Genomic DNA, 19450 nt, shown 5'->3' on the forward strand with positions numbered 1-19450 from the left:
ATTTATTGTCTAATCAAAGTGTAAATAGAGGTAGGCGTCGACATCATTGTGATGCTGAATGGATTAGGAAAAAAAATGTTGGTGGGGCAGATGGGTAGGGGACTGTAACTGGAGGGCAGCTGGCAGGGCAAAGTTATGACAGCCGGTGGGCCTTCCAGCTGGTGGTGACCCAAAGCAAACAAGAGCAAGTCTATCACAGTTGTCAGCGAACAACAGCCCACTTAGGTGTATAAAAATCATTGCTTTCCTTTGTTTTTGTTACTTTTTCTTTGGTTCCTACAGAAAGTAATGAGAAAAATCATGAAATAGTTTATCCTGTTTTAGTAAATGTCAAAGAATGGTAACTTCTAATAAAGAGAATAGCATCTCAATTGTTGGAAAAAATAGGGGTTTACTTTTAACACTCATCCAGACCATAAAGTGGCCAGGTCATCTTTGATTTTCAGCCTAAATGGTCAAGTAATTTTGACATAAGCTATTCATGGATGCTTAAATGTACATTAAAGCTAGAAAGACTCAAGTCATTGTGATGCAAGTCTGGTTAGGTGAATGTGCATTTTAGTTTTTATATTCATTACCTAGCTTTATTCACATCATTCAATAGACCACCTGCCATAAAGAAAACACCCAGTAGGGCAGCTGCAGCATAAATCTTACACAAAATTGTGGTTTGGACATTTTTTAAAACTGTGCATATTGTGGGGTATTATGGCAGTTCAGCTGCAGCGCTATTTAGAGTTTTATTGACTCTCTGTCTGTAAACAAGCAGGATGCCTAGTTGACTTGTAAGTAGCCCTCTGTGGAGTGCAGAAAACCCAGAATCATTTCTGGCCCCTGTGGATTATAAATTGACTTGTGCATGGAGGAGTATTGGGCCTATCTTTAACATTTTTTTTAACCATAGGCACAATTTAACATCTTTCAAATTCCCAAATGGTGAATATAATGTATGTTTACACATTTCAATATATTTTAATCCATTTCTTTTCAATTATCTTGATTTGAGTTCACTGCCTAAACTTACCGTATTTTCACGACTATAAGGTGCACTTAAAAGTCTTAAATTTTCTCCAAAATAGACAGTGCGCCTTATAATCCAGTGCGCCTTATATATGGAAAACTCAGAAAACCAAAAACAAAAAAACACCACTGTCGGATATTAAAAAAAAAAAAAAAACGCCTGAACTGGAACAATACTGTTAAATATGCAGATGCCATCTTAGTTAACAACATCTTCCATCATATAGCTCCTCCCCCATTGCAAGATTTCATACAAAAAAATCCAAAACATCAACAATGGCTGGCTCTAGAGGTGACTGTGTAGTGAGTGCTTCATACCTGGGAGTCAATAGCAATTACCGTATTTTCACGACTATAAGGCGCACTTAAAAGTCTTAAATTTTCTCCAAAATAGACAGTGTGCCTTATAATACAGTGTGCCTTATATATGGGAAAAATGTCATTCATTGAGGGTGCACCTTATAGTCGTGAAAATACGGTACTATTAATTCAGTCTCAAAATAATTTTGTGGAGAACTTAACTAAATCGCTTGAATAACATTATTAGTGAAATATTTTGAAAATTGACTGACTACTTTTTGATTTTCTCTTCGTGGTGTCTCTTTAACTCATCTCGCTTTGCCCATATGTGATCGGCCATCTGCCAAAAATAGACTGGCCTCTTATCTTTAGCGGAGCATAGAAGAGGGTTACTCCTGGATTCCGTCAGACATTCTTTTGAGCTGAATCCCAGTGCAACATTATATTTGATGTGTGCTTATGTGGAGTTGAAATTTCTGTCTTTTTGTGCCAAATAGACTGGTGAAGTGATGAAATATAGTCACGAGGACGAAGTAGTGTAAACACAATTTAAGTGTTCAGGTGATATACACTGTAGCAATGTGAAATTTGAACTGTTAGAACATTGTGATGTAGTCTTTGACATGCCTCTCATGACAATTTTTTTTCAATGGTTTTTGATGATTATTTTTATATTGACATATCGGCAAGCAAAATTATTTTTCAAAACCTTAAATTTTTTCCTTCTACACATTAAAACAGTCAAAAGTACTATCAAGCCATTTTGCTTAATTTATCTTAAATACATGAATACATGTTCGAAAATATGAAACCAAAGGCATAAAAATGAGAACAAGAGAGGGTTGAATCTCTTAGTCATGCCATTGACAATAAATGCAAACACTTTTGGTCAGATTTTGCCACTTTTTGTTTAAGTCGTGTTTAAAATGTACGATGTCTTAACTGAGTGGGCGAACTGCTTTCTAGCCCTACCACTATATAAATCGGCTGATTTTTCCCATTATAGCAAGGACTAATACCACACTACACATTTCTTGGATCCTACATAACACGGTGACGTTATTTAATCTACTCAAAATAAGAGAAGATAAAGAAGACTTCACTAAGAGCCACGAAAATGAAAAGCTATTACATGCATTCGCATGATAAAGCAAACTAATCTCGGCTACTGTTTTCCATCAAGTCTGACGCAGTCTTACAAAATTCTTACCTTCATCGACATCATCAGTTTCAACTATCCATTGCCAAATGAATAATTTTTGTTTTAAAATGACAATATTTTTGGATCTCCTTTAGTCTTGATCATTTATTTTTGAATACTCTTTGAGAACACTCTATCATTTAATGGTTGCTTAAAAAAAACTCACCATAGTGAGACTTTAAGTGTGGTTATCACAATCAACAAGCACAAGATTACCCCTTAGACAAATAACAACTAATCCATCCTAATCCGGCATGGCAGCTGTGTGATGACGGTTTCCCACCTTGCCAATTGCCATCCAAAAAGATCGAGCTTGAATGCTGCTATTAATGAACATTAGCCATAGTTTGTTTCCTCACTCTGCTGACTCACATGGCCTGGAGATATGCGTGATTACATAGACTAATGAATTTTATGATTTTATGTGATTAAACAGAATTCCTGAAACCAGTCAGGGAGAAGTGCAGCGCTTCTTGCAACCTGCCAACCGCTAATGTACTTTAAGTGACCATCGCCAGTGAGCTCAACACTAATGTGCATGACCTGCAAACCCCCCCCCCCCCCCCATTTCTTTTCTTTCTCTATAAACTGTTTGGCGAAGATTATGAAGGCCATGCCATGAAGGTGCTCAAAGCATGTGAAGATTTTTTAATAACACAATATATTTTTATGAAGTCAAACTCATTTACATCTAACATGTGCATCTAATAAGAGTTTGCTATTGCAGTGAAGTACAGCAAGTAATTTTAACAAGTAGCAACAGGACTTGAATGTGTATTGTCACCAATGTTCCCTCTGATTTTTCATTGGTCTGAGAAGAAAGACAACCTCCCTGAGCGCACTGAGTACCAGTGTGAGCGACATTATCATTGCTCGCTATGGGCACAACAGTATCACACCTGCGATAAGCAGGTGCATGTCAATGTTGTCTCTAATTTTTCATGTAAAACATGCTGTAAAACACAAAAAACATAAGAGTGGACAGAGCTACTGCCACTGGTTGCCACGTAAACGCCGTCATCATGGGGAAAGGGGTAAAAAAAATAAGTTTTGATTTTATTTACTGCGCGCCATAAGATTGCTGCTGCACAGAGAAGAAGAAAGTAGTGTGCAATTGCGTACACGTGTAGCTTAGAGGGAGCATTGATTGTCACAGATCAAAGCAGATTTGTATTAAACTTTGTGATACATCTCACCAGGACTAGGAACTTGAAAAAAACTTGACTTATGATGCACAGGGTGAAATGGAAGAACAGAATTTCCCCTGTGTGGCCACCTGAAGTGACAAACATGTTGTTCTGCAGATACATGTACATATTTTGTCTGCTTGACAGCCAATAAACAATGCAGGACACCAGGAGGCCATCCACTTGCATTGAAGTCTGCTCAATTTAGTAACAGCTTGCTTCACAGTGTTTACACAATCACTTATTTAAGAAACAGGACAACAAACTTTGACAGATGCTTTCGCCACCCTTTAGTTTTTGAATCATGTAACAAGTCATAATTTACTTTCAAGCCCCCTTAGCCGTTCCACATCGATACAGATTTCCAATTCAAAGACAAAACAATTACTTTTGCCAGTTTCTGACTTGCCTCTGAGCTATCCTACAAAATCACTCTAATTTATTCTTATACAAGAAGCCAACTGTTGCAACTCTTCTTCACCCAAAACTACAATCCATCAAAAGTAAATCTATTTGACGGAAAGAAACATGCACTTATTGACAAGTTCTCTGAAGCCTTCTCATTCATATGTTAGCATTACCCTCTTGAATAATCCAGTTCACATGCCTCATTGGTTTTGTGTCTCTTAACGGACCGGAGGCAATGGGAATCATCTGTGCGCAAATATCTAAGAAGCTAAAAGACCGTTCCCTTCTTCTCTTACTGCCACTGTTAGTCTTTATCGTCAGAGGCAAGCTTGTCGCTGGTGAAGTATTTAAAGCAACGCTGCCCTCATCCCCCGGCGCTGCTGTAAGTCCACAGGTGTGACAGCCTATTCACTCAGCCAGAAAGCGTATGACTGCAACTCCAGTCCTTCCTCCAACCACTCTTCACAGCTGCTAGGTTCACCTGGGGCCTTTACTTTGTCTTCATGCCGCAAAGCTGTAAGCTAACTGGCAAATCTGTAAGCTAAATGGCAAAGCTGTAAGCTAACTGGCAAAGCTGACTTCATCATAGCAATGTTTTGTTTTTCTTTTAAAAAGGTGAATGCTCTCATTATCCCCCGAGTTCTGGGAAAGCGGAACAAACATGACCCATAAAAATGCACTTCATAAATGCCATTTTATACTAAGTGTCTGTGTCAGTTTTTTTTAAATATAAATCAGATATGTGCGATATTTGTACATATAGAAGAATGGTGCTCGGACGTTTGGTCGCAGGTCTTTTGGTCGCCAGTTTTTTGGTCCCTTTTGGTTGCCGGTCAAATGGTGACAGAGAGGTTACTGTTGAAACCAACTCTCAAAATTATATTCATGAGAAAGTTTAATATATAAGAGAGAGAGAGTTTAATATCTAAGAGAGTGAGAGAGAGAGAGTTTAATATCTAAGAGAGAGAGAGAGAGAGAGTGAGTTTAATATCTAAGAGAGAGAGAGAGAGTTTAATATCTAAGAGAGAGAGAGTTTAATATCAAAGAGAGAGAGAGAGTTTATTATCTAAGAGAGAGAGAGTTTAATATCTAAGGGAGAGAGAGAGAGAGAGTTTAATATCTAAGAGAGAGAGAGAGAGTTTAATATCTAAGAGAGAGAGTTTATTATGTAAGTACTGTTTAATATAGAAGTACATTTGACCGGCGACCAAAAGACCGGTGACCAAAAGACCGGCGACCAAACATCCGGTCACGAGAAGGATATTCACTTCCTACACTATTTTTCTTGTTCAGCGACAAAGGTTGCCGAAAAGCATAATAAAGGGAATGTGACGCAAAACAAGCACACAGCACAATAGAGAGAATGACTTGGGTGGATTTTTAATTGCTTCTTAGAATTGTGTTCAGAGGAAAATAGCTATTCAAAATGATAATTTTTCAGTTTTATCATTAACTTTGACATGGAAAATAGCTATTCAAAGTATTTATTTTTCAGTCTCATCATTAAGTTTGACATGGAAAAAATCTATCAGATTTTCGTTTTCACCTTTTAGTGTACATTTTCTGATCACTACTCTTTGGTGAAAAAGGAGTACAGTTTGTGAGTATAACTGCAGGGATGATCACCTGTTGCTGTTAAACGGTAACGTAAGACATTATAATTTCAATTATTGTAATAAAATCCTCCTTAAGATCTTAGGAACAATTAATTTTAAACTTATGGTGTTTAGATGTCTTTTCTCTCATGCTGATGTGGACGGGACTTGCACTTTTCGGTTTTTATAGGCGATCCTTAGGCAGGTTTAATAGAAAACACTTCGTTAACTTCCACTACTATACAAATTCCACACAACATTGGCCCAGGAATCCTGTTAAAATCAATCAGTCTTTCAAACTTCAGCTATTCCTTGAAAAAATAATGAATTAAAACTGAATCTAAGTGTAAAAAACAGTCCATGGTGCCCAGCACATGCCAGAATTATTTACGTAAAGCCCAGCATTAAAGAAAGGAACCATAACGCCACCCTTCAACTTTATCTTAATGAATCAAAATGAAACTGTTAAATACATCTAAAAGCAAAAAAAAGTATAGCGTATTTTCACGACAATAAGCCGCACCGCATTATAAGGCGCAGCCTCAATGAATGACATTTTTCCAAATATAATGCACACTGTATTATAGGGCGCACTGTCTATTTTGAAGAAAATCTAAGACTTTTAAGTGAGCCTTATAGTCGTGAAAATACGTTAATTGCTATTGACTTCCAGGTATGAAGCACTCACTACACAGTCACCTCTAGAGCCAGCCATTGTTGATGTTTTGGATTTTTTGTATAAAATCTTGCAGTGGGGGAGGAGCTATATGATGGAAGATTTTGTAAATTAAGATGGCATCTGCTTTTTTAACAGTATTGTTTCAATTTAGTCGTTTTTGTTTTTTTTAATATCCGACAGTGGTGGTTTTTCGTTTTTGGTTTTCTGTTTTTTCCATATATAAGGCGCACTGGATTATAAGGCGCACTGGATTATAAGGCGCACTGTCTATTTTGGAGAAAAATTAAGACTTCTAAGTGCGCCTTATAGTCGTGAAAATACGGTATATGACAAGGGTGATGGCAGAAGATAAGTGTCTTACAAAGAGGTTGAAAAGTCACAGCTAAAAAGTCTATCTGCATGACAGACAAAATGACCAATGGGAATAACTTCCCTATAAAACACTCCATGGCTGATTCCAAAAATATAGACAGAGCTTACGGAACATACTGAAAGAGGAACTATATAAGGATTTCATAGATTCTTCTTCACTGAACCACTTTGCATTCCATTATGGAGTGTATGATAGACATCTGGCAAATTTGTGTTGAACAGAATCTGAACCTAACATACAGATATCCCTAAATCCAATGCAACTTCAGAAAGTATTTTTCCCTACCACCCTAGTCCCCTTCTTTAGTCACATCGGCTTGTGGTGCTCAGTGAACACACAATATTATACCTGAAAGAGCTTGTAGTGCCTTATCAAACTACCAAAGCGTAATTCTCCCAAAGTCCTATATTTACTTGTATTTCTCAGAATCTCTCAGGGTAGGATTCAATTACAAGACAGCTCTCCTGTTGGACTTAATTCCACATTTGGTCCAGGGGGCAGACATTCTTACCATTTAAGAGCAGTAATGAAACCTTGCTCTTTGATAAAGCTTATAAGTCAGGGGTGACTCGAGCGTTTCTTCAGTCATCTCTTAGTTATGCAGCCATAGGCCAAGACTGCCGGGGATATTCTTTGACATACCAAGCCCCATACTTGTCCTCTATAATTCTACCTTTAGACAGATAGTTGGAAGACAAAGGCATTTCTAAATTGAAATATAAGGTTTAGATAAACAATGTCCACTGATTACTACCAACTGCCATTGATGAGATTTATTCTTAGCATTCATACAATATCTTAAAAGTGGTCTCATTGTTCATGTCAGGGAGAAAAAAACACTACATTCAAAACATTTTCAATCAACAATCTAGTACATTCCCATTATTTCGGGTTTGTCAGGGTTTGTTTGAGGTAGCTTGGCTTTACAAGATGAATCCTTTTCATTCATTCATTCATTTTTTAATCTGCTTATCCTCACAAGGAGCCAATCCTAGCTAACTACGGTTACCTGGTACAATGAAAATTTTGCTGCACTAGTAGTATATAAAATGCAGTCCAGTATCTTCAAAGATGAAGATGTTACATTTTTACCTAAAATGACCGGAAATATAGACAAATTTAAATATTAAATAATATCTTTCCGTTTAACAGGTGATATAGTTTATGGATGAGGCCACCTTGGTCAAATGCGCACCATGAAACCCACTATCAAATGTATTTTTTTTTCTTTGAATAGGACAATGTTGGTTATTCCCAGTAGACAAGTAGTGTTCAAACTTTTCCTTCAAGATCTACTTTTCAAGGATTTAACCATCCACAATTTTTTGTACAGGCCTTTGACAAAGCTCAGCAATTTTTATTGTCGATTAACCTCACATTGGACAATACGCATGGGATTAGTAGGGTATGGGGGTGAAAATCCGCTTTCTATTCATGCTAAAGCTTACTCCGGACATGCTAAATACATAAGAACCTAGCTAAGGAAACCGACAAAGAGGGAGAGATCAAAATGTTTTTGTCGTGCGACCTAACAACAGTACATTGGCAATCTAACGATAGTTCCTTGGCTTGGCGATCTACCGTTAGATCGCGATCTACATATTGGGCACCCGTGCAGTAGACCAGTTGGCGAGCTACCGATAGTTTCTTGGCAATCTACCGACAGTTCCTTGGTTTGGCTATCTACCGGTAGATTGCGATCTCCGTATTGGGCCTGCAGTAGACCTTTCGAAAAAAGAGCAATAGGTAAGGGTTAATAAACTTTGTTTACTTTGATTGGGAAAGAGAAATAGAAAGTGAGAGAGAGCGAGAGAGAGTGAGAGAGCGAGAGAGAGCGAGAGAGAGTGAGAGAGCGAGAGAGAGCGAGAGAGAGCAAGAGAGAGAGTGAGAGAGAAAGTGAGAGAGAGCGAAAGAGAGTGAGAGAGAGCGAGAGAGAGAGAGAGAGAGAGAGAGAGAGAGAGAGAGAGAGAGAGAGAGAGAGAGAGAGAACAAGAGAGTATGGGAGAGCGAGCGAGAGAGAGCGAGCGAGAGAGAGCGAGCGAGAGAGAGAGAGCGAGAGAGAGCGAGAGAGAGCGAGAGAGAGCGAGAGAGAGTGAGAGAGAGCAAGAGAGAGCGAGAGAGAGCGAGAGAGAGTGAGAGAGAAAGAGTGAGAGAGAGAGAGAGAGAGAGAGAGAGAGAGAGAGAGAGAGAGAGAGAGAGAGAGAGAGAGAGAGAGAACAAGAGAGTATGGGAGAGCGAGAGAGAGCGAGCGAGAGAGAGCGAGCGAGAGAGAGCGAGCGAGAGAGAGCGAGCGAGAGAGAGTGAGAGAGAGCGGGAGAGAGCGAGAGAGAGAGAGAGAGAGCGAGAGAGAGTGAGAGAGAGCAAGAGAGAGCGAGAGAGAGCGAGAGAGAGTGAGAGAGAGAGCGAGAGAGAGCAAGAGAGCATGGGAGAGCGAGAGAGAGAGTGAGAGAGAGCGAGAGAGGGCAAGAGAGCATGGGAAAGCGACAGAGACTTGGGAGAGAGACAGAGAGAGGAGAGAGAGGGGAAAGAGAGAGGCAGAGTGAAAGAGAGAGAGGAGAGTGAGGAAAGAGAGAGAGACAGAGTGCGAAAGAGAGGAGAGAGAGACAGAGAGTGAATGAGAGAGAGAGGAGAGGGAGGAAAGAGAGAGAGACAGAGTGCGAAAGAGAGGAGAGAGCGAGACGAATCAGTCTCTTGCTTTCTTTATCGCTAATCTTGTCCCACCAATGCACTGCCTGGTGCCACTGTTGGCTCCATCACTTTCCAGTGCCACTGCAGTGACTCATGAAACCTCATCTCCAAACATAATTACGCACGTATCTTCTAAAAAAATCAAGCAGCAGACCACCGGATTTTCCAAGAGTTGCGCTCCATCGAATGCGCGCTTTCTCACTTTGGATTCCGACAGCACCGATGTAGTGGAACTGGATTCAAATGCATATCTGTTTGGACCTGCACAAGCCAGTTAAAGGCTGAGGTAAGGATATTTTTTTTTTGCTATGGCTGAAAAGGAAAATGCAGGGTGTCATTTTGGTGTGGGTCCCTTCATTTTTCCTACACCCCATTTCTTAAAAAAAAAAAATACACGTGTGAAAATAATCTATTTTCATCGCATGATCGTTTGAGAGGCTTCGAAATCGGCGATCGCAAGACTTTTCTCGAGGGGACTTTGGTGCCAACTCAGTTGCGATTGAGTTCTATTTTGGTCTTTATGCGAACGGCGCATCTGCCCAATGATTGAATGACAGCGCAACGGAGGAGACACATCACGTGGGCGAGTACATTTATTGTTTAGACGTCTCAATGTGCGTCAATTTCATTTTAAACAGCCCCAGCGCAACAGTGAGTTCACTTTTTTGGGGGGAGGGATGGAGAAACAGGTTTTATGAGCACCCCCCTCCCTCGAGTGTGTGATCAGAATGCAGGCTGGCATCCCATTGCACGCACCCTCTTTGCCGAGCAACCACAAGATGGTGGTGTGTGAGAGGAGGGGGTGATTTTCTTTTCTTTTTTCCCTTTTTTTTTGGAGTAGGGAACGTATGGTTCCTCTCGGTAGGTTTGATGCCGCACCCCTACAAAATGGACTGACGTTTTGAGTTAAAAAAAAAAAAATTAAACTGTTGCCTAGCACTACTTTAAACATAAAAATGTATTTATTTACCAAAATGAACTTCCATTTTGCTGTATATGTGTATTTTGTATTGGTCCTGTCACACTAAAAAGAAAATCCTACATCAACACAGGCAGGAATAGACAGATGTCCAAGTGAAATGACTGTCAATGATTGCTGCATCTCTGGAGCTAGGGGCGGGGCCTTGCTCAAGGGCACCTCGACAGTCGCAGGGTAGCATTGCTCCGACCACTCAGAGAATTTTTCCAATTTGAATTTTTGGCTGCAGTGGGGCTGAAAGTGTTACCTTCCAATTTCACAGCTCGTCCTTCCAGATGAGCTGGACTGCTGCAAGTGACATCATCTCATGAGCGGACGGACTCCTGCGGCTGTTCTGGTCACATGGGGGAGATTTCCAAAAGCCCCAGAACATATGCACAGTATGGCAGGATATGTCAAATTGGACACAGAAAATGTGTTGTTGTTGTTTGGCACATGAAATACTCATTTCCAACCACATAATAGAAAGTATTGTTCCCAATAACTACCGGAGTCGGTAAATGGAGCAGTGCTCGGACGTTTGGTCGCAGGTCTTTTGGTCGCCAGTCTTTTGGTCGCCAGTCTTTTGGTCGCCAGTCTTTTGGTCGCCAGTCTTTTGGTCGCCAGTCTTTTGGTCGCCAGTCTTTTGGTCGCCAGTCTTTTGGTCGCCAGTCTTTTGGTCGCCAGTCTTTTGGTCGCCAGTCTTATGGTCGCCAGTCTTATGGTCGCCAGTCTTTTGGTCGCCGGACAAATGGTGACAGAGTTTACTGTTGAAGCCAGCTCTCAAAATGATAATCATGAGAGAGTTTAATATCTAAGAGAGAGAGTTTTTATCTAAGTACTGTTTAATATCTAAGTAAATTTGACCAGCGACCAAAAGGGACCAAAAGACCAGGGACAAAAAGACCGGCGACCAAACGTCCGGGCGACCAAACGTCCGGGCGACCAAACGTCCGGGCGACCAAACGTCCGGGCGACCGAACGTCCGGGCGACCGAACGTCCGGGCGACCGAACGTCCGGGCGACCGAACGTCCGGGCGACCGAACGTCCGGGCGACCAAACGTCCGGGCGACCGAACGTCCGGGCGACCGAACGTCCGGGCGACCGAACGTCCGGGCGACCGAACGTCCGGCGACCAAACGTCCGGGCGACCAAACGTCCGGGCGACCAAACGTCCGCCGACCAAACGTCCGCCGACCAAACGTCCGGCAACCAAACATCCGGTCACGAATGGAGTACATCTAGGATGGTCTTTTTAGATTGTCCTCATTGCTCATCCCCAACCTGTAAGATTACTTTGCGATATTAGTCTGTTTTGGACCTTGATGAATTTCTCTGTCCACTATGTTTGCATTTCATATCAAGGGATTCTTTTATGCAAACATGTAAATGGCAGTTCAGAACAATTCATCAACCTCAAAGCTGGCTGTGTGTGATATCTTTTTGTCGTATTAGTCTCAGCCTAATCCCTACATTTGTTCTTGGATTCCATTTTTTTAATGGAGCTGTCTAGAGGGTCGCAATGGCTGCTTTATCGTCACAAATGCAAATGTGATTTTTAATGTAAAAATGAGGTAACCACTAAATATTATTCCGTGTGTGTTTTCTATTTTGTATTGTACTTTGTTTTTGCCCCTAATTGAAAATTGTGCTATGTTGCTTTCTGCATGTCATGGCATAAAACAGTATTTTAAAGTTTGTCTTTACACATAAATTGACTGATTTTAAACGAAAATGGATTTTCTTGTGAAATTTTTCTTAAGGCTTTAATGGCCTGTCATAGACTGTCAAGGTTACATAGCTGTTAAATTATTATTAATTTTTAGTCTATGCTCTACTTAGACTAAATGTATTTGAAAAGAGAACACAAAACAAAAAACTAAAAAAACTTTATCCATTCTTGGTGCTTCTATTCATCAATTTGTGGAGAGATTACTGTAAAAAAAAAAGTTTAAAAATTTATTGAGTATAATCTAATTATTTTATGGATTTTCCTGGTCTTGTCAATTAAGAGTAATAACTGTCACGGTCAGTCTTATTTGTTGGTCTGTCAGTCTATCTGTAATGAAAACAGCACAAATGAAAGATGTATGCATGCAAATATGGCAACCTTGGCCAAATCAATTAAGTGCCATTTAAGAAGCGATTTGTTTGAATCTTTTCATCGGATGAATAAAGCGCACATGGCATTGATTCAGACAAACATTTGAGAGCATGCATTGGTTGCAGAAACTTGTGATAACTTGTAAGCAAATAGCACAAAACAAATCCAATTTCTCTGAAGCTTTGTCAAAGAAATACACGCGGGAAAATAATCCATGGCAACACTTATTTGTCCAGCAAAAAACAACACTTTCTTGGCTTGGTATTGCTTAGTCAGGAACAAGAAGTGTTGCAAACACCAGCTGCTCTTAATGTTTTAAGACCAAAGAAAGTGAATTCAGTTGACTGCATTTTTAGAGTCACCAATTGTCATGATAAAGATATCAAGGCAACCAAAGAGTTTTGGGGTAACCCTTTCAATTCAATATACCGTATTTTCACGACTGTAAGGCGTACTTAAGTCTTAAATTTTCTCCAAAATAGCCAGTGGGCCTTACATATGGAAAAAACAAAACCAAAAACGGAAAACCACCACTGTCGGATGTTAAAAAACACAAACGCCTGAACTGAAACAATACTGTTAAATATGCAGATGCCATCTTAGTTTACAACATCTTCCATCATATAGCTCTTCCCCCACTGCAAGATTTTATACAAAACAATCAAAACATCAACAATGGCTGGCTCTAGAGGTGACTGTATAGTGAGTGTTTCATACCTGGAAGTCAATAGCAATTACCGTATTTTCACGACTATAAGGCGCACCAAAAGTCTTAAATTTTCTCCAAAATAGACAGTGCGCCTTATAAAACAGTGCGCCTTATAATACAGTGCACCTTATATAAGGAAAAAATTTCATTCATTGAGGGTGCGCCTTATAATGCGGTGCACCTTATAGTCGTAAAAATACGGTACCTGAAACTGATTCTTTAAATCAGGGGGTCGAGAACCTTTTTGACAAAGAGAGCCATAAACAATTCACATTTTCAAATATTATTCCTTGAGTGCCATACTCAGAATTTAAAAGTCAAAATAAATGTAAATGGTTGTCTTTTATTTTAGTAATGTCACCACTTTTAAAGTGGAAACAAATGAATACTTTTACATTCTTATGCAGTTGCTAATCAATGAGAGTATGCATTCTAGCAGTCTAATGCAAAAAAAGAAGATTAAAGCAACATTGGACATAGTAACTCGGTTCTGTCACCAGTGGGTTCCATATTTTAGCTCACAGGTTAGCGAAAAGCCAAATGCACCCATCGAAAGAGCCACATGTAGCTCCCGAGCCATAGGTTCCCTACCCCTGCTTTATATGTTATATGGCAATAACGTGCTCAACGCAAGCCTGCCTGTGGCTTTCATCATTTCTCTTTGTTTTAACATTTAGCTTGACATTAAACTTCAAGAGACTATGCATGTATATCAGAAAAAAATTCAGTATAGTATATGAATAATTGTTCGGGGCTGTAGTTTGAAGTGTCAGTAACATATTCCTAAGACCTGGTGAGCCTCAAGCTGGATCATGTTATGATTGAAATGCAAATGACATGGCACTCGTTCATTGGTATTCAAAAGACTTAACTGTTATAATCAGTAAGAGTGAGAACAATGTACACCATTCTCATCCAAGAAGAGTGGCACATTCAGCCTCCTCATTTGCCATAAAATGACAAATTATCATTATCTACCATATTAGCCCAAATACTGTTCACTTTGTTGGATCCATGAAACAACATGACACACATTTACTGTGTTTGAAGATTTAGCAACAAATACATATGAAAATAATGCCTTGCTCTTGATCAATTTTCCCTTTTAATGTTTTCCTTACTTGCACATCTTGCTATATTCTTCCTCTGCATAACAGTTAACGTCCTTATGTAATCTCGCGCATCAGCTGCAAGTGATCCAAAAAACTTGTCGCCTTGCTGAAATATCTCCAGGAGTAAAATGTCCTCTTTTAAATACACGAAAGGGAAGAAACTGCACTCTAATTAAAAAAATCTAATTACCAATAATCTAACCAAGGAGGTCACGTTGTTGGGTTTTGTTCTTCAAATGTTTTTTACCATAAGCACACTATGTTTGCAGGTACTCGGGCGTTTGGTCGCCCGGGCGTTTGGTCGCCCGGGCGTTTGGTCGCCCGGGCGTTTGGTCGCCCGGGCGTTTGGTCGCCCGGACGTTCGGTCGCCCGGACGTTCGGTCGCCCGGACGTTCGGTCGCCCGGACGTTCGGTCGCCCGGACGTTCGGTCGCCCGGACGTTCGGTCGCCCGGACGTTCGGTCGCCCGGACGTTCGGTCGCCCGGACGTTCGGTCGCCCGGACGTTCGGTCGCCCGGACGTTCGGTCGCCCGGACGTTCGGTCGCCCGGACGTTCGGTCGTCCGGACGTTCGGTCGCCCGGACGTTTGGTCGCCCAGATGTTTGGTCGTCTCCATAACAGTTAACGTCCTTATGTAATCACGCGCATCAGCTGCAAGTTGTCGCCTTACTGAAATATCTCCAGGAGAAAAATGTCTTTTAAATACACGAAAGGGAAGAAACTGCACTCTAATTAAAAATTGTAATTACCAATAATCTAACCAAGGAGGTCACGTTGTTGGGTCTTGTTCTTCAAATGTTTTTAACCATAAGCACACTATGTTTGCATACACAGCTTTAAACAGCATCACATTCATGAACTCAGTACTAATGAGCAACATGTCATTGTTTGTTTCCCTGGTCATTCACGATAACATTTTGACTTGATTCAACATTGTGGTAATGCACTACTCAAGTTGTGACAATGGACAGAAACAAGAATCCCTCATTAGAAAAGTTAGTTCAATGCGGCTTTCACATGACATGACCATAAATCATTCTGAGGCTGCAACAGAATAGCGAACAGACTGACTACTACTTCACAAGAAAAGTATAAATTTAATACTGAGTGAATACATTGCCTACAACAAATCGTGAGACTGACAAATTCCATGTAAGATTCAGGACAATCTCAAGACATTCCATTTCATCACGATGAGTTAAAGCACAGCCCCAGATGACGCCGTGGCTTTGTTCTTGCCTGCAGACATCTTTAAATTGCACTGGGAGGCTTTCAGTAGTGAAGTGCTTTGTCTGCCCATTAATGGTCTGCAGGCTTTTAGTTGAGATAAAAAAAGAAAAGAAAAGAAAAAGCAAGTCGCCCGGATGCTTTAACCCACACCCGCACGCTCAGTGTGTCCTGCACAGACTGACCAAGCATCTGTCAAAAATAGACCAGCTGCATATTTTTAGAGCAGAGGGAAAAGGCTTCTGGGATTCTGTGCTAAGGCATCGTGCCACTTCTTGGGGAATCAAAATAATTATTTAGATTGGACATGGTCAGCTCTGGTGAACGATCTGATGTCAGATGCAGAATGACTGATCCAGCTTAATGGCTCTATTTACCCTGAGTTCTGTCTCAGGCAGAAATCAGATTCAAATCACGTTGGAAGTTGCCAGCTTGTCTTTAAATGAAGTTGGATTTTAAGAAGGATGTCTCAACCATTGATGTGATGTCCTGAACTAACCTTGAACACCCAGGTGGTTTCATTAAAATACATCTGTTGTATACGTTTATGCTGGTGTTCAGGGATTGGTACGTCCGTTATGTCAATAAATAAGAAATATTTATTTACCTCTCATATATGTGTTATTTGGTCAAATGCTTTTGGTTCCCTTAACTACACATGACATTTACTATTGGTAAGGAGTCTTAAACATCTCTTTGGCGATATTCCTTGCTTAAATATTTTCGCCCAGTAAAACATGGTTTCCAACCATGAACAACCTTTCATTGGTATCAGTCTCACTGTGCCCTGCAGTCGACTGACAACCATTTCAGGGTGTCCCCTACCTACTACCCATAGTTGGCTGGGATAGGCTCCTACACCCCTGTGAGGTTGAGTGGTACTGAAAATGTATTCATTTATTTTTAAACCTACTGAGAAGCCGCCAAGTGCATGTCAGCTTGAGGTTACAAAACAATAAAAGAACACAGTTAAAAATGTGATTTACGTAAACTTGAGTTATCATTTTTTTTGCGATATTTAGATTTGTTTGATGTTCAAATGACTTTTAAGTGGAAAAAAACACAGAAATATGGGATTTGGCATGGGTAAAAGTCATTTTTTCAATTTAACACATGCTTTTTTGGCCAGAATTGTCCATGGTTAAAACTAAAACTGACATTTCGTCCTCCTATTTCAGCCTCCCATCAAGCTGGAGCTCCTTCTCTTTCTGGGATCGTAGGACCTGACCGACGCGGGATGGGAATTTCTGAGCAAACTACTTCGTTTTGTCAAGAAACTGTTTCCGTGCTTTTAGCCTGAAGGAGGGAAGAACACAAAGGGGACGACTGGGAACCCAAGGCTGGGGTTAAACCACTAAAGACTTTGGCTTTACATAGAAGGAGCATGTTTGCTTGCAGAGACCCTTCATGGATTTGTTCCACCATGGCTTTCCTGCTGCTCTGGACTGGATTCATGTCCAACTTTGTAGTCACCATCCAAAGTCAACAGTACCCTGTGGTCACCACAAACTATGGAAAGTTGCGGGGCGTCAAAGTCACGTTACCTAACGAGATCCTGGGACCGGTGGAACAGTATTTGGGGATCCCATATGCTTTAGCCCCAACAGGGGAGCGGAGGTTTCAAGCACCAGAACCCCCAATGTCCTGGCCTGGCATCCGGAATGCAACCCACTTTGCTCCCGTTTGCCCTCAATTTTTGGAAGATCGTTTCCTACACAATGATATGCTCCCTGTGTGGTTCACAGCCAACTTGGATACATTGGTAACCTATGTACAAGAGCAGAGTGAAGATTGCCTTTATCTAAACGTCTATGTTCCCACTGAGGATGGTAGGTCAAATATCTTTTGGCTGGTCTTTTATTACTTGAATTTACTTAACTGAGGACAATTGGTGTGTCTTTGGTCTGCATTACACAAGATTCATCAACGATAGAACCCTGAGGTTTTGAATATCTAAATGGATTTAACTTAATTTTTTTCTTGGAAATCAGTAGAAGACTCAATTTTTTGAAGCAATGTCCCAGGAATCAAGTTGCTGGAAAAACTGAGTGCTTAGAAGGACATAAAAAAAGCTCGTCTACTCATTTTAGTGTATTCTGCACTGCTTTGAGATGAGTTTCAAAGGTTTATACTAGACTAATTTACCAACCTACCCACAAGTAGCTAAACAATCGCTGCATTGCTATGCACTTTGACTGTTAACTAATACTAGTCACTTTGATATGAGCCGCCTTTGTAGCTGCAGGTGCCATCTTTTTAACCTTGTGGGAACCGAAGTTGAGGAACTGGCAGTTTTCATAAAGAAGGAAGGCTTTTTTCTTTGAGATATTGAACAGCTTAATGGTGAGCTATAATTTTATAGGATGGTTTTGTATTATTGTGTCAAGAAAGTGTCAGGGAACTAGTCAAGGAATATTTTTAAGATCAGATGTGATTGACAGACAGGGTTCATACCAATGTACAGTAAGTGCTTCCTTCATCGCCCATCATATTTTATTTCCTCTCCCCCCCACAACCTGTGATTTGGCCTCTTATAGTAGCCTGTCAGTCAAGCACCCGGACGGGAATTCATATTTGACACATCTCGAGTGGATTGACAGATTAAGTGACATGTATTGTTCATTGAAGTGGAGATTTGACACTTAAGTCCATTTTACAGACAGTGCCATTGACCATGCTGCTAGTCAAAGTAAAAAAAAAAATATATATAAAGAAAATAAATAAGAAACGTTAGTGACTATCAATGTTTACTCAAATTTTTCGTTGGTCTGGGCAGAAAGACAACCAACAAAAAAAAGTTTGGATTATATTTACTGTGCGCCATTTGATTGCTGCTGCGCAGAGAAGACGAAAGTAGTGCCGATTGCTTAGCAGGGGTGTCAAACTCCCTTTGGTCTGCGGGCCGAATACAGCTTAATTTGAGATGAAGCGGGCCGGACCAGTAAACTCATTGCAAAATTACATAGAACTAACAATTAGCCCACTTTTTTCTTTTGTATTAGTCACTAATACTAATAGTTAGTGCAAAGAATGAGTAAATTATCAAAATATTTATTAAAAGAATATTCCTTTTACATTATGAACAATATATTACAAACAAGAGAATAACATAAGAACATAAATATATGTCAATTCATGTTGTCTGCACTTACTTAAACACTGCGCCCCTAGCGGGTAATACAAGAACTACATATTTTAAAGAAAATTATTTTTTTATACAAAGCAGCTTTCTTCCCCGGGCCGTACCAAACCACCAGACGGGCCGGATCCGGCCCGCGGGCCGTATGTTTGACACCACTGGCTTAGAGGGGAACATTGGTGACTACACCTGTTGATTATTTTAAATATTTAAAGCCCCCATCCTTTCCACCACCCCATAAAAACAACAACAAAACCTTGCAAATTAAAGTATCTGCTAAATCAAATTGTAGCTTAAATAACATACTAAATGAAACAGTAAATAAATAATATAAAATAATGCAAAAGTAAGTACAATAAAATACAATTTTACATATGATGCAAATTTGCGATAATAGAAAACACCATTGAGACTTCTTTACTCTTGTAAGTAAGATATAATTCATAGTAATAGAATTAATAACTGTTGACTCCTGCTTAGTCGACCTAGACTTGCTTTTTTGCCCATTCAATTTAAATGGGGACAACCTTTGTATTACCACCTGCAGCTATTTACATTATTTAGAGAACCTCTAATATCACACCGTGTACCCTCATGGGCAAAATCAGTTCTGAAATTATTAAAAGACTTGGTAAAAATCATTCAGTATGTGCTCTTATGATTGAGTATACTAGAACATATTCTGCCAGGCTTTTTCTACTTAAAGTCTGCAAGGCTCTATCACCTCGGCAATCAGAGGTGATAAGTGCT

The 19450-nt window shown here is 40.1% G+C and overlaps 1 protein-coding gene and 1 long non-coding RNA gene across 2 annotated transcripts in view; one reads left to right on the forward strand and one right to left on the reverse strand.

Annotated features, from left to right (window-relative positions):
• Positions 1-19450, reverse strand: part of LOC144196581 (uncharacterized) — a 75937-nt gene that overhangs the window by 6022 nt on the left and 50465 nt on the right. The gene's annotated exons all lie outside the window — the stretch shown is intronic.
• Positions 9391-19450, forward strand: part of nlgn4xa (neuroligin 4 X-linked a) — a 47116-nt gene continuing 37056 nt past the window's right edge. Inside the window, exons 1-2 of the mRNA XM_077716881.1 lie at positions 9391-9737; positions 16740-17390. Coding sequence (XP_077573007.1) covers positions 16946-17390 — 445 coding nt within the window. The 5' untranslated portion in view covers positions 9391-9737; positions 16740-16945. The remainder of the gene's footprint in view (positions 9738-16739; positions 17391-19450) is intronic.

This window comes from Stigmatopora nigra, chromosome 1, assembly GCF_051989575.1.
Source record: "Stigmatopora nigra isolate UIUO_SnigA chromosome 1, RoL_Snig_1.1, whole genome shotgun sequence".
NCBI classification, from domain to species: Eukaryota; Metazoa; Chordata; class Actinopteri; order Syngnathiformes; family Syngnathidae; genus Stigmatopora; species Stigmatopora nigra.